At 39.5% G+C, this 16,190-nt stretch overlaps 1 protein-coding gene across 2 annotated transcripts in view; it reads left to right on the plus strand.

Moving 5' to 3' along the window:
- The window catches only part of STARD9 (StAR related lipid transfer domain containing 9), a 134,614-nt gene that overhangs the window by 68,865 nt on the left and 49,559 nt on the right, over window positions 1–16,190 (plus strand). The window contains exons 7-9 of one of the 2 annotated variants that reach the window (XM_046008707.1): window positions 340–452; window positions 8,914–8,983; window positions 10,398–10,470. In XM_046008707.1, the coding sequence (XP_045864663.1) occupies window positions 340–452; window positions 8,914–8,983; window positions 10,398–10,470 (256 nt within the window). Of the gene's footprint in view, window positions 1–339; window positions 453–8,913; window positions 8,984–10,397; window positions 10,471–16,190 lie in introns of those variants that run through there. The other variant, XM_046008708.1, reaches the window with a different exon arrangement.

Consider the following 16,190-nt stretch of genomic DNA (forward strand, 5'->3'; position numbering starts at 1 on the left):
TGGCAGTATACCCCACAACTACGCTGAAATAGCCTCTTGAAGGCTTAATTTGAATCAAGGCTAACATTGTAAACCTACAACTGTGAAGTGATGACAGCTAATGTGGCAACACAATTGTGCACGCGTAGAAAGAGACTCAAGGGCGAACCCTGGCATGGTCAAGGTCTTAGAGTGTCAGAGGTGGAACTAGGTTAAGAATTAGGGCCTTCTGATTCTTGGCTTAGTATTTTGCCCACTTTCTTCCAAAACTAACTATGTTCCCTTCTTTAAAATGTAATTTTGAAAAGATGTCATCATTTTCCAAAATCTGATTATATGCCTTGTTCCACGTGTCTCTAGTTTCCTGGAAATCTATAATGAACGAGTACGGGATCTGCTGAAGCAATCTGATCAGAAGAAGCCCTATACTCTGAGGGTCAGAGAGCATCCAGAGATGGGGCCCTATGTACAAGGTGAGCCACTGTGGTTCTGGAGGTCTGAGACCAAATGGAATTCTGGGAAGCTTTCCTAATGGTCATGGATTCATTCAACAAATATATAATGAAACTTGCTATGTGCCACCTATTGTACTAGACATTGGATAAATAACCGTAAATAGAAAAGACAGTCCTGCCCTCACAGGCAGGCTTATAGGCAGGCTTATAGGCTTGTGGGGGTGAGGCAGAAAATAAACACTTAATTACAAGTTGTGATAAAGACTAATAAAAAAAATAGATGTCGTGATGGAAAAGAACAGTGGGCGGTATAGATAGTCCATTTGCATGGCAGGGTCATGAAATGCTTCTTTAAGGAGATTCAAGAGCCAGTCATGTAAAGAATGGTATTCTGAGGGGAAGGATGATTCTGACAGAAGAAGCAGCATGAGCAAGAGCTCTAAGAGAAGGGCTGGGTGGTTTCAAAGAGGCCGGTGTGTCTAAAGAATAGTGAAGGAGGGGGAAAGGGGCATGGAATAAGGTGGAGTCTTTCATGGCAGGTCCAGAGGGCCTGGACTGATTTTCAGATCAGCTAATCTCCTTTTCAGGGTAGTTTTCTCACTGGTGGTGATAAGGAGATGAGGAGCTGTCACACATGGCACTGGTCTGAGCTGCTTCCTTATTAAGTACTGATATTTGGTGTTTGGTACTATCTTCTTATCCTACTAGACTAGGTTACTATGAGGTAGGAACAGTTGTATTCTTTTGTATAGGAAGTTTTTACCCTTTTGGCCCACTTTACAAAGAGCAACACATGAATTTTATGCTTCTGTTCCTTCAGAAATATACTAATTTAATTCCTAACAAAGAGATGGACATGAAAGATCAAGAGCTGGTCTCTTCTTTATCAGGGCATGGCTAATGGAGTGTGCCAGTTACAGATTCTGCTACCTGTGTCTTTTCCCAAAGGTTCTATCATGAACAGCAGCCTGGAAACAAACAAAAAATACCATTTACTTTGCTGGGAGCCAGTAGTTTACTTCATAAAACTCTGTGCATATAAATTTCTATGTAAAGCAGTACTTTGAGGGCAGACCAGAAGTTGATGCAGTGCTGTCAAAGTTTCTTACTTTTGTATTTTATTTTAATGTATGTGTGTATGGTAGGGGAGTAACTAGAGGAGACCCAGGATGTAGTCCAAGTGTCCCCCTTGCACAGAAGCTAAAATGAAGCTGCAAGAAGCTACAAGGTGTTCCCAAAGTCACACAGCTAGTTGGAGCAGGGTTGGAACTGGGAACCTTGCCTAGGATAGGAAGAGATCAGTGGGACGGAATCCTGTACACCAAGGAGACCTGTGACTATAGATTCTTTTATTGGCATTGTACTTGAAACCCAGAGAAGGTAGGAACTTATGCAAGGTCATTCAGCTTGGGTGATACACCCAAGGCCAGTGATAGAAGTCTGAAGACTTCAGTCAGAAGACTGAAGTCTCAGGGCTCTTTTGGACCTTCATGGAGCAAACCCTTGTGGGGGTGGAGGATGTTTGGTAGGAAATAATTCTACCCGGCAAAAGGTCTCTTGGGTCCTTTGGGTTGCATGTTTTTGAAAGTTGGTCTGGACTTTCTTAAATCATGACAAATATAGGTCAACAGCCCTTGCATTTCTTAGTGAAGGAACCTTGAGCTCAAGTACCATCCTGGGACGCTAAGACCCTAAATAGTCACACTGAACTATTACTTCCATTACCACCTTCTGATGGCATTGCTGTGAACTTCTTTTAAGATTTTATTTATTTATTTGAGAGAGAGAGAGAGAGAGAGAGAGAGAGCATGCATGCATGCATGCAAGTGGAGGGAGGAACAGGGAGAGGGAAAGAATCTCAAGCAGACTGCCTGCTGATCATGGAGCCTGACACAGGGCTCGATCTCACAACCTGAGATGATGTCCTGAGCTGAAATCAAGAGTTGGATGCTTAACTGACTGAGCCACCCAGCACCCGTACAGTAACCTTTTAGTTCTTTAAATGTTTGCTTTCTCATTCATTTATTATCTGCCTGTCTATATCTGTGTCTATGTAGCTCTATCTTCAGGCTCATATATTCTGTGAATATGGTTACTAAGGGGAAAGTGGTTTCTGCTTTGAAACCAGTTCTATGGGAATTTATTGGGTACATGCTAGATACCTATACTATTCAGGGTGTTCCAGGAAATAAATATGAGAACTTACAGTTCTAGTTCAGAATTGTGAGCTAGAACTTGATAGTTGCCTAAAGCAAAGGAAAGGAAGGGGGTAGCCTATTACTTTCCATTAAGAAGTTTATTAATTAAATGACTGGTTAAGTTGAAATCTGAAATGTACACAGCCCTGCCCAAAGCACATAAGAGGCCAGTGGTTGTAGGGTCTTGGTGTCTTTTAAGTGAAGAAAAGATAATATCATATTTTTTGCCTTGATCTTAATCTTAACATAAAGGGATAGGTACAGAGCAGGAGATGTTGGCAGTAGGTAATTGCCTTGCCCCCAGTTTTTTGTTGTTGTGGGTTTTTTTTCTGTGTGTTCAATCTGCACAAAAGCTTTTTTCTTTTTAATTCTTTTTTTTTTTTTTTTTTTTTTTTTTTTTTTTTACTTCTTAAACCTTTTTTCCCCTTGCCTTTCTACACTTACTAAGATCTCTGGTACCATATTAAATAGAAGTGCTAGCAGTATTTAGTCTTGTTTCCAGGGGAAAGCTTCAATGTTATACCATTAAGGATGATGTTTGCAATAGCATTTGTTTTTAATAAATATCCTTTTTTTTTAAAAGATTTTGTTTATTTATTTGACAGAGAGAAATCACAAGAGAGGCAGGCAGAGAGAGAGGAAGGGAAGCAGGCTCTCCGCTAAGCAGAGAGCCCGATGTGGGACTCGATCCCAGGACCCTGAGATCATGACCTGAGCTGAAGGCGGCGGCTTAACCCACTGAGCCACCCAGGCGCCCTAAATATCCTTTTTTTAAAAAAGATTTTATTTATTTATTTAACAGAGATCACAAGTAGGCAGAGAAGCTGGCAGAGAGAGGGGGAAGCAGGCTCCCCACCCAGCAGAGAGCCCGATGTGGGGCTCGATCCCAGGACCCTGGGATCATGACCTGAGCTGAAGGTAGAGGCTTAACCCACTGAGCCACCCAGGCTCCCCAATAAATATCCTTTTTTAAAAGATTTTATTTATTTGACAGAAAGAGAGAGATCATAAGTAGGCAGAGAGGCAGGCAGAGAGAGAGTGGGGGAAGCAGCTCCCCACTGAGCAGAGAGCCTGATGCGGGGCTTGATCCCAGGACCCCACGATCATGACCTGAGCCAAAGGCAGAGGCTCAACCCATTGAACCACCCAGGCGCCCCTTTAATAAATATTCTTTACCACACACTTGTGCAAATGTCTGTAGCAAAGGATCATGTTTGTTTGTTTGTTTGTTTGTTTGTTTTTTAAAGATGTATTTATTTGAGAGAGTGTGCGCATGCGTGCAAGTGGGGAACGGGGTAGAGGGAGAGAGAGAATCTTCGAGTAACCTCCCTGCTGAGCATGGAGCCTAATGTGGGGCTTGATCCCAGGACCCTGAGATCATGACCTGAGTGAAATGAAGAGTCAGTCACTTAACTGACTGCCACTCAGGTGCCCTACAAAGGACCAGGTTTTTTTGTTTTGATTTTTAATTCCAAGCTATGGCAAACTAATACTTTAGTAAAATAAAGAAGAGTTACTAGAAAAATGAAAATGACATCTTAATTACAAGCTCCAAATTTTTTTACAGTTCAAAAGATGTAAAATCACTCTGTCACATTGTTATAAAAGTTACTAAATTTCTTTATCTATCTTATTATGTACTAATAATAGTTGAGAACCGGCATTAGTCTTTGGATTAGCTTTGAGAAACATTGCCATAGCAGATTAAGGAAATTCTCTTTTTTCCCCCTAGTTTTCTTTTTTTAAAGATTATATTTATTTGAGAGAGTGAGAGAGAATATAAGCAGAGGGAGGTACAGAGGGAGAGGGAGAAGCAGACCCTGCTGAGCAGGGAGCTCAGTGTAGGGCTTTATCCCAGGACCCTGGAATAGAGTTTCCCTGAGTTGAAGGCAGATGCTTGGCTGACTGAGCCACCCATGCGCCCCTTTCCCTAGTTTTCTAAGAGTTTTTGTTTTTTAACACTGAAACAAATTAAACTTCTTAAAAAGCTGCAAATATAGTATAAAGAACTTTTTTTTTTTTTAAAAGATTTATTTATTTGACAGAGATTACAAGTAGGCAAGTAGGCAGAAAGGCAGGCAGAGAGAGAGAGAGGAGGAAGCAGGCTCCCAGCCAAGCAGAGAGCCCGATGCGGGGCTCGATCCCAGGACCCTGGGATCATGACCTGAGCCGAAGGCAGAGGCTTTAACCTGCTGAGCCACCCAGGCGCCCCAAGAACTTTTTTCTTGAACCATTTGAGAGTGAGTTGCCAATCTAATGACCCATCTCACCTGATTATTTTAGGGTGTTTTTCTCTCCATTCCTTCAAACAGGAATGTTCTCCTGTATCATTACAACACAGCCACCCAAATCAGAAAATAAACTTTGGCATGTTACCACCATCTAATCCTTAGAGCCCATTTAAATTTCCCTAATTGTCCCAATAATTGCTCATTTGAGATTCATGTGTTGCATGTTGTTAGGGCATTTCTTTGGTCTGGAAAGTTTCCTTGGTCTCTCTTTAACTTTCATGAACTTGACAACCATCAGGTGGTGTACAATTTTGATATGTCCCATTACTCATGCTTTTCAAGATGATATCTTCCAGCCTTCTTCACTCTAGAATTGCTGTTCTCCTTTTGTAATCAACAAGTGTTTGTGGGGCAGTACTGTGAAATCATGTATCTATCCCATCTTCATCTTATTTTCAATTTATTTATGTCAATATAGATTCATGCTTGTCTATTTTATTCAATGAATTATCTTCTGTTACTGCGATTTTTTTATTCTGATGCTCAAATTATTCCAAATTTAGTCAATGGAATCCCTTTCAAGTGTACTTCTGTGACATTTTAACATGTCACTGTTATTCTTTGAGCACCTCCTTGTTTTCCGGCATAGAGGTATTCCAGGCTTATCTTCTACTTTCTTTTCCTCAGTCTTGGAATCAGCCATTTCTTTTTACTTTTATTTATCTTACCTGTTCCTTTTTGCTGGAGAGTAGTATTTAGAAACTAAAGCTAAGTTATAGGTGCTATGTATGCCTATTACTATTGATGTTGCAACGTGTGGTCCTTCTGAGTGGACAGAGCTAGGTAATCTGTGTTCATACCAGTACGTCTAATTGCTGTGTAACGCAACAGAGTTCATTCTCGATTTCTCCCTTTTCATATTTGTAGTTCCTTAATTTTATTTTTTAAAAAGACATATATTTATTTAAGAGAGAACACAAGTGAAGGGAAGGGCAGAGGAAGAGAGAGAATCTCAAACAGATTCCCCTCTGAGCGCAGAGCCCAGCGTGGATCCCACAACTGCATCTGATTGGAAACCAAGAGTAGGACATTCAGCTGACTGAGTCACTCAGGCACCCTTGTAATTCCTTTATTTAACAGGGAAGTACTTCTTTGATCTGCCTTCCTACGTATAATCACATAATCCTTGCCAATGCTCTTCTCTCACGTGGGTACCCTCCTTGCCTGGCTGTGCTTAGACACCCTCTGTTAAGCCCTGTCTCCACAGTTCCAGCACTCTGTGTGGGGCTGCCTGTCCCTTCTCCCCACTGTGTAGGTGCATTCTATACCCCTCTTGCTGGGCCATCTCCCCACTCTGACATGGAAGCCCTGCCTCTGACATGGATGCTCCCTTCAGCCCCCTCAGGCTCTGACTTTCTGGGCCAGGCTGCCACATGTGCAGTCACCCTCCTCACCCCACTGTCATGCCAGGTCTTCCCTTTGTGTGGACCCAAACAAACAAGGTTGTGGACAACGCTGCTCAGGCTTGTCTTGGCCATCCATACCAGGCAATGCTATGTGGACACATTCCCCCTCCTTTCAGGCTCTTCACCCTGCTCTGCGTCACTGCAGCCATCACTGCAGCCCCTCACCTTTATAGTAGCCTACCTTGCTCTGTTCAGCTTGATAACTTTAGGATTAAATTTGCAGGGAAGGGAAATAGAAGGGGTGCTAAAAATGTTTTAATAAGATTACTGTGTTTTGGGGTGCTTGGGTGACTCAGATGGTTAAGCATCTGCCATTGGGTCAGGTCATGAACCCAGGGTCCTAGGATCGAGCCCTGCATCAGGCTCTGGTGAGTGGAAGTCTGCTTCTCCTTCTGTGTTCTCTCTCTCAAATAAATAAATAAAATCTTTTTAAAAATTACTGTGTTTTTACAAATGCTTTTCCATAGCATATGACTTTTGTCTTATCCTGCTAATGTGGTAAATTACACTGATTAATTTTTTTGTTTGTTTTTGGTGTTTTTTTCCCCTAAAGATCAGGAAATAATTTAAAAAATTTTTTAAATATAAATTCAATTTAGTTATCATATTGTGTATTAAGGGACGCCTGGGTGGTTCAGTGGGTTAAGCCTCTGCCTTCGGCTCAGGTCATGATCTCAGGTTCCTGGGATCGAGCCCTGCATCGGGCTCTCTGCTCAGCGGGGAGCCTGCTTCCCCCCACTCTTTGCCTGCCTCTCTGCCTACTTGTGATCTCTCTCTGTCAAATAAATAAATAAAATCTTTTAAAAAATTAAAAAAAAAGTTTCAGGGGTAGAATTTAGTCATCTGTCAGTTGCATATAACACCCAGTGCTCGTAACATCAAGTGTCCTCTTTAATGCCTATCACCCAATTACCCCATTACCCCACCTACTTCCCCTCCAGCAACCCTCAGTTTGTTTCCTATAGTTAAGAGTCATTTATGATTTGTCTTCCTCTATTTTTATCTTATTTTATTTTTCCTCCCCTTCCCCTATGTTCATTTGTTCTGTTTCTTAAATTCCATATATAATTGAAATCATATAGTATTTGTCTTTCTCTGACTGACTCATTTCACTTAGCATAATATCCTCTAGTTCCATCCATGTCACTGAAAATGGCAAGATTTTGTTCTTTTTTTAAAGTTTTTTTTTAAATTTTTTTTTATTTGACAGAGAGAGAGGGATCACAAGTAGGCAGAGGGGCAGAAAGAGAGAGAGAGGGGAAAGCAGGCTTTCCGCTGAGCAGAGAGCCCAATGCGGGGCTTGATCCCAGGACCCTGAGATCTTGACCTGAGCCGAAGGCAGAGACTTAACCCACTGAGCCACCCAGGCGCCCTAAGATTTTGTTCTTTTTGATGGCTGAATAATATTCAATTATAATGTATATCCCACACTTTCTTTATCTTGTCATCTATTGATGGGCACTGGGCTGCTTCCATATTTTGGCTATTGTGAATGCTGCTGCTATAAACATACGGGTGCATATATCTTTTCAAATTAGAGTTTTCCTATTCTTTGGGCAAATAGTGGAAATACTGGACCATATGGTAGTTCTGTTTTCTAATTTTTTAAGGAATCTCCATACTGTTTTCCACAGTGTCTGCACTAGTTTCTGTTCCCACCAATAGTGCATAAGGGCTTCTTCCTTTTCACTACATTCCCACCAACATTTGTTGTTTCTTGTGTTTTTTATTTTAGCAATCCTGACAGGTATGAGGGGATACCTCATTGTGGTTTTAACAATAATTTCTTAATATAAAGAAATCCAGTCAATGTTGAAATTGCTTTGTTAATTTCTAGCATAATTATATTTACCAATCGAGCTGCCAAAGTTAGTCTGTCCCTATATCTCTGATTCAGTTATGAAGGCACTTTTTGACTTAGTCAGTAACTACCCATAAAGACTTACTTTCATGTCCTTAAGCTCCTTTTCACTTATCTGAAGCTGACCCATTCTTCAGTGACCGAATTCAAGTCTCCCTCCGTGAAGCCTGTCCTGGCCACTCCTCTGATCTCCTTACCATTTATTATCTCTTTTACTCCTGTGGCATTTGGCCATATTATGTTGCATAGTATGAATTCTTATGATTGTAAACTGCGTTTGGGTAGGGACATGTATACTGTATGTTTTGTATGTTAAATTGAGTCTGCCATCTTGTGGGACACGTATTATCTGTTTACCTTAACAATTTGGTGAGGGCCAAGTGAGGTAATATAAGAACTTTTTTTATACCCTATATAGCTCAAGTGTAAGGAATTACCATTTTTTGTTGTTATTAGCATAACCACTATGTGAATTCTGGACTACATTTTCTGTGAGAGCAGAGACTTATGTTTCCAGAGCCTATCATAATGCTTGACAGTAGGCTTCCCATTAAAAAAATAAGTAAATAAAAAGATAACTTACCATCCTAAAGAATTTAGTCAAGTTCTCTCATCCGTGTCTATCAAATGATATAAAATAGGATAAAGTTAATGGCCAACAGGAAGAAGTTAAACTTTACCAAAAATTTTATTTTCTTTTTTCCTCCCTCACAAATCTGATAGGTTTATCTCAACATGTAGTTACCAACTATAAGCAAGTAATTCAACTCTTGGAGGAGGGAATAGCAAACAGGTAACAGGTTTATTTGTTCCTGTCCTTCTTTCAGTCTTACTCTTCTTTCCTGTGTGCTCATCCCCCTTTGGAGTATATGATTATACTTCTTGCAGCTTCCCCACATTCACAATCAGGAGGCCTTTCTCAGAACAGTAATGTACCCAGGATAAGGGGCAGTGGCTGAGATTTTGTGCATTTCTCATTAGTAGTGAAGGTGGAGTTTGTTCTGGATATAATAATATTGGGCAGTAAGCCCAGAGTTACTTTGTGCTTTGTCTTATAATACATAACTTTTTGACTGAAGAAAAGATTCTTGCCTGCATTGTCCTCTCTGTAGGCTTAGTAGAATTAAGATCCAATATAGTTTAAAGTGTTTCAGAAAATTGTTTTTCTTCTAGTTTTGCATACTTGTAAATGCTACCCCCAAAAGACTGTTTTGAATCTGCTGTGAATAAGCACTGTAGACTTTCTTATAAACTATTGTAAATTGTGATAATATTGCATATTTTTAGTTACTAGGAAATATCCAGACTGTTATTAGTATATGCCTGAAAGAATCGCCTTTTTTATCTGGAAAAAACGTTGGAATTTAGTCTTCTTTTTACCCTATTAGTAGCAAGTCCAAGTTAACTGACTGTAAAGGAAGACCTTTAAACTTAACATTCCACTCCTTGGGTTTCATGGAACTATCTTGGAGGCACTTGCCTCTGGTCTTCAGGATACCCTGGGTTCCTTGATCTTGAAGTGTCAGGCTTCACCTTCTCTATCCTTGAATCATGAGACCCAACTTTGGAGTTTGACTCTTCTTAAATTCTCCAGCTCCTTTGAGGACAGAAGTCAATGACATGATCTTAAGCTGAAATATGATTGACTTATTAGTTTAGATGAAGGGAAGGCTCTTCTGACTTTAAGGATTAATATGATTAATATTGCAATGAATTTCTGAAGAATTTGAATTTCACCTGGCTTAAGTATGACATTGATGTAATTCAAGATCTCATTTCAAATTCCTTTCTGACACTGTAAGACTAATATTTAGTGTTTACTCACATTTTACTTTCTCTTTGATGCTTCTCCAGCAAACTTTCTACCTCTATTTGTGCTACTTAACTGCGTCTGTTTTAGGGGTATTCTTCCACGTTGATGACACTCTAGTATTCCCCTTTTTCAACTCTGATTTTTGCTTCTATTGCTTAAAATGTGTTCTAACATGGTTTAATATGAAGCTGCACTGCATTTTATTCTCAGATATCAGTACCTAGAATGATGCTTCTGCCATCTTTGGACCACTCTCATAACTAAACTGGACTAAATATGGGTGTTTTATGATTCTCACCTGTGAACCTTGGCACTAACATTTCTTTTTTCCCCTAGTAAAGATCCGCTGTGGATAAACAATACTTATCCTAATTGTTTTCCTTTATGTACATAGAATCACAGCAGCTACTCATGTTCATGAGGCCAGCAGCAGATCCCATGCCATCTTCACTATCTACTATACACAGGTTGGTTACTCCTTTATTTGCTTAGAATTCTTCCTTTCCTTGTCCCTTTTGACCGCTTTCTTGTGTTCTTATTTCTTTTCCTTTCTTCCTGACTTTCCATTTACAGGCCCTCTACTTTGACCTAATGTTATAAGGAGGACTAAGCTCTACACCAGAGGGGGTAGAGGCAGTTTCATAAAGACTAATCAAAATATCTTCAACTTATATTTTACTTATAACATTTCAAATGACTTTATGTATGTGATCACTATGAGCATTAAAGCAAGGAGTAAGATTGAAATGAAAATAAGCATTAAGGGGCACCTGGGTGGCTCAGTGGTTTAAGCTGCTGCCATCAGCTCAGGTCATGATCTCAGAGTCCTGGGATCGAGTCCCACATCGGGCTCTCTGCTCAGCAGGGAGCCTGCTTCCCTCTCACTCTCTCTGTCTGCCTCTCTGCCTACTTATGATCTCTCTCTGTCAAATAAATAAATAAAATCTTAAAAAAAAAAGAAAAGAAAAGAAGCATTAAAATAAAAACATAGGAGACTATGGACTCTGAAAAACAACCTGAGGGTTTTGAAGGGTCAGGGGTGGGAGGTTGGGGGAACAGGTGGTGGGTGATGGGGAGGGCACGTTTTGCATGGAGCACTGGGTGTTGTGCAAAAAGAATGAATACTGTTACGCTGAAAAAAAAATAAATAAATAAAAAGGGGAAAAAAAAAAAAAACATAGAAGATTTACTTCTATTATGACGATTTACTTCTCTTAAAAAGTAGATTTACTTCCACTAGGAATAAGTAGATCATCAAATCCTCCCCCCCCACACAAAACAACCGTAAACCTGGACAAAATGTCAAAACAACCATTTCTCTGCTCTAAAAATAGACCAGGGTCATATAATAAACCAAGACATTTATTCAAGAAAACTACTGAATTACAGGTAATCTGTGGTGTATTGCCTTGGGCTGTTCCCATCCCTACCTGTCTCTGTAAGTGAGGTAGTTCAATGGAAGGCAGTGAAAACCAGCAACTTTGTTGCTACCACTGCTAGAGGAGTTCGCTTGATTTGGACCATTGTCAGAATGGTGCTCTTGGTGGCAAGCTAACAAGGAAATCAGTGACTCCATTAGCCTGAGATTGTTAGTCTTTTTCAGGCAAGAAATGAACTGGCAGATTAACTGGGGATTTAATAGGGAGTTCTGGAAAATGATGCAGCCATAGTGGGCTTAATAAGATCTTCACATATCCTGTACTGAGCAGAACTGAAACCTAGAACTGAATTTTTAATGCATTTCCCAGCCCACACATAGATCCATCAACAAAGAATAGAGATCTTATTGGCTCAAGGTGTTTGATTATAACTTTTGACCAGTCTTTTGCTGTACATGCACCTATGCAGACAGAGGGTGGCCCCCCCAAAGGCCAAGCTTACAATTAAAAACAATTAAAGGAAAAAACCTGAACAGAGACCTCTTTGGCTACATATTGATAGAGAAGGAGAATTTAGAAACTTTTAGTTTCTTTTAGCCCAGGGAAGTTGCCAGAGAAACCAACAACAACCACTATGACCCTCAAGATGGAAAAATTCAGAATTCAGAGTTGTTACAATATGTTATGTAAAATGTCTAGTTTTCAACCAAAAATTATTAGACGTGCAAAAGGAAATAAGAAAGTACAACCCATGGTCGTGGAGGGAGGGGAAACAGTAGAAACTGATTCTAAGTGCTCCAGATGTTTGATTTAGCATACAAAGACTTCAAAGCAACTGATATAAATATGTTCAAGGAGCTGAAGGAAACCATATTTAATGAATTAAGGGAAAAAGTGATGCCAGTGACTCCACAGAATTTCAGTAAAATCATAGAAATTGTTAGCTAAAATAGGGTTGGGGTCCTGGAATTGAAGTGTACAATAACTGAAACAAAAAAGTAGTGGGACTTGAGCAGATAGGAGAATGGCAGAAGAACTAGCTAACTTGCCAAATACACAAATAGAAATCATCCAATTTGGGGACACCTTGGTGGCTCAGTTGGTTAAGCGAATGCCTAGGATGAAGTCCTGTATCGGGCTTCTTGCTCAGCGGGGAGCCTGCTTTTCCCTCAGCCTGCTCTACCTGCCACTCCCCCTGCTTGTGCTCTCTCTCTCCTAAGATAGATAGATAGATAGATATATAAATAAAATCTTTAAAAATAAATAAATAAATCATTCAGTTTGAAGAAGAGAGAGTAAAAAGACTGAAGAAAAATGTAGAGTTGGGTGCCTGGGTGGCTCAGTTGTTAAACATCTGCCTTCGGCTCAGGTCATGATCCCAGAGTCCTGGGATCGAGTCCCACATCTGGCTCCTTGCTCAGCAGGGAGTCTGCTTGTCCCTCTCCCTCTCCCTGCTTGTGTTCCCTTTTTCTCTGTCTCCCTGTCAAGTGAATAAAAATCTTTAAAAAAATTTTTACAGAGCCTCACAGACCTGTTAACACACAGCAGTTGTGTTAACATAAATGTAATGGGGATCCCAGAAAGAGAAGAGAAAATAGGCATAAGAAAAATTCAAAAAATAGTGGCCAAAAAATTCCAAAGTTGTTGAAAATCATTAGTGTACAGATACAAGTATTTTAAGAACTCCAAGTAAAATAAACAAAAAGATCCATACTTAGACACATCACAGTCAGTGTTGAAAGACAAAAAGAAAATCTTGAATACAGCTAGAGAAAAATGACTTATGATATATGAGAAAACAGTTACATGATTAATGTTATTGGACCCAGAAGACAGAGTGCTGAAAGGAAATAAAACTGTCAACCAAGAATTGTATATGCAGCAAAACTAACTTTACCAAATGAAGATGAAATAAGAACATTCCTAGATTAAAAATAAGAAGGAAAAAGAATTCATTGCTTGCAAGTGTAACTTGTGAGAAAATCAAATGAAATCTTTGAGGCTGAGAGAAAGCAGTATCAGTAACTTAAGTCTACAGGAAGGAATGAAAAGTGCTAAGAATAGGAACTATGTGGGTTAATATAAAAAGCTACATAAATATATTCTTCCTTATTTTTCTTCCAATGTTATTTAAAAATAAAATTGTATAAAAGAATAATTTTAGGGTGCCTGGGTGGCTCAGTTGGTTGGGCAACCACCTTTGACTCAGGTCATGATCGCAGAGTCCTGGGATCAAGTCCCACATTGGGCTCCCAGCTCCATGGAGAGTCTGCTTCTCCCTCTGACCTTCTCCCCTCTCATGCTCTCTCTCACTGTCTCTCTCTCTCAAGTAAATAAATAAAATCTTTAAAAAAAAGAATAATTTTAATGTATTACATTAAATGTAATACATTACATTTACATAATACATAATACAATACAATGTATTACACAATTTTAACGTATTACATATATCACATATATATACATTGTCATACATAATACACTAAACACAAAGGAGTGAAGAGGGAAAGAAGATATATTGCAGTAAACTTTCTATATTTATAGGAATTAAGTTAATATAATAATAATAATAATATTATTTAAGATTTATTTATTTATTTGACAGAGATCACAAGTAGGCAGAGAGGCAGGCGGGGGGGGGGCGGGGGGGAAGCTGGCTCTCTGCTCAGCTGGGCTCGATCCCAGGACCCTGAGACCATGACCTGAGTCGAAGGCAGAGGCTTAACCCACTGAGCCACCCAGGTGCCCCTAATATAATGACTTTTAAGGCAAAAATAAAAGGCTAATCAAAATAGTGTGACATTAACGTTAAGATAGACATATAGATCCATGGAACTGAAGAGAGTCCAAAATAAACCCGTATATATACAGGCAACTATTTTTTACAAACTTGCAAAGGTAATTCAGTGCAGAATGTAATCTTTTCAACAAATGCTGGTACGACAAGTGGATATCCATATGTTAAAAGAAAAAACAAACCCCTCCCTCAAATAGAACAACTTTGATCCATACCTTGACTTTATCTAAAAATTAACTCCCAACTAGATCATAGACATAAATGTAAAGCCTGAAACTATTAAACTTGAAGATAACTTGGGAGAACCCTTGTGATACTGGATTAGGCAAAGGTTTTTCTGATGTGGCACTAAAAACACAAATTGAACAAAAGAATAAATTGAAATTTACCTTTGGTCAAAATTTAAAACTTTTCTTTGAAAGACGTTATTAAGAGAATAAAAAGAAAAATCACAGATAGGGAAAATGTATACGTAAAACATATCTGATAAAGGATTTGTATCCGCAATATATATAGAACTATATCAATAGTAAGAAAGCAACTCAAAACAGTGGATAAAAGTTTTAAATCAACAGTTTTGTAAAGAAAATATACAGATGGCAATTAAGCACTTAAAAAGATGCAGAAATTGGGGCGCCTGGGTGGCTCAGTGGGTTAAAGCCTCTGCCTTCGGCTCAGGTCGTGGTCCCAGGGTCCTGGGATCGAGCCCCGCGTCGGGCTCTCTGCTCCGCGGGGAGCCTGCTTCCTCCTCTCTCTCTGCCTGCCTCTCTGCCTAGTTGTGATTTCTCTCTGTCAAATAAATAAAATATTAAAAAAAAAAAGATGCAGAAATCATTAAACATTGAGGGAGTGCAAATTAAAATCAAATGAGATAACACTATCTGCTTTTTAAAACAGCTAGAATTCAAGAGTGATTATACTAATTCGTGGCCTGATATGTACGAGCTGGAGTTCTCATCCACTATATTACCAGTTGGAATGTAAAGTGATACAACTTTGGAAGAGAATTTAACAATTTAAACATATATCTTACCTTATAATCTAAAACCACACCTAGCTATTTTTCCCAAGAGAAAAGAAATGGTATGTCCATATACAGACTTGTACTCAAATATTCATGGCAACTTTATTTGTAATTGCTTAAAGCTGGAAACAACCCAAATGTCCATGAAGAGGTGAATGGATAAATAAACCTGGTATATTCATACAATGGAATACAATTCAGCGATAAAAAAGGAGTGAACTCTTGATACACGCCACACTGTGGATGAATCTCAAAATAATTAAGCAGTGAAAGAAGCCAGACCTTGTGTGATTCTATTTGTATGAGATACCCGAAGAAGACACATTTTATATAGAAAGTTGATGAGTGGTTGCCTAGGCATAGGGATGGGAGTGGAGATTGATTGCAAACTGACTTGAGGGAATTTAGGGGATTGTTGGAAATGTTTTAAAACTGGATTTTGGGGCGCCTGGGTGGCTCAGTGGATTAAGCCGCTGCCTTCGGCTCAGGTCATGATCTCAGGGTCCTGAGATCGAGCCCCGCGTCGGGCTCTCTGCTCCGCAGGGAGCCTGCTTCCTCCTCTCTCTCTGCCTGCCTCTCTGCCTACTTGTGATCTCTCTCTCTGTCAAATAAATAAAAAAAAAAAACAAAACAAAAAAAAAAACTGGATTTTGGTGATGGATGCACAATAAAATGAAACAACAAAACCCCACACTTAATTTCTTTTAAAAAAAGGAAAAATAGTTTTGCTCTTGAGGGCTGGATGCCCCTGAGTAGAGAATATAGGTAGAGTGCTTGTCCTGGTGAGTTAACATGCTGTGACTCCAGTTAAGGAGAGACAAACCCTGTCAGGGGCCCCACACCTGCTCTGGATCTCTACTGATGAGAGTCAGCCCCCAAGAGGGGAATTGAGCATTTGCCTGCTAAATCTTATTAAAATTTCTGGTACCTCTGAAAATTGTGCTCATAAGACTTTGTGGGGGTTTACTGTGTGGAAATCCTGCT

This window comes from Meles meles, chromosome 6, assembly GCF_922984935.1.
Source record: "Meles meles chromosome 6, mMelMel3.1 paternal haplotype, whole genome shotgun sequence".
In the NCBI taxonomy this organism is placed as follows: domain Eukaryota; kingdom Metazoa; phylum Chordata; class Mammalia; order Carnivora; family Mustelidae; genus Meles; species Meles meles.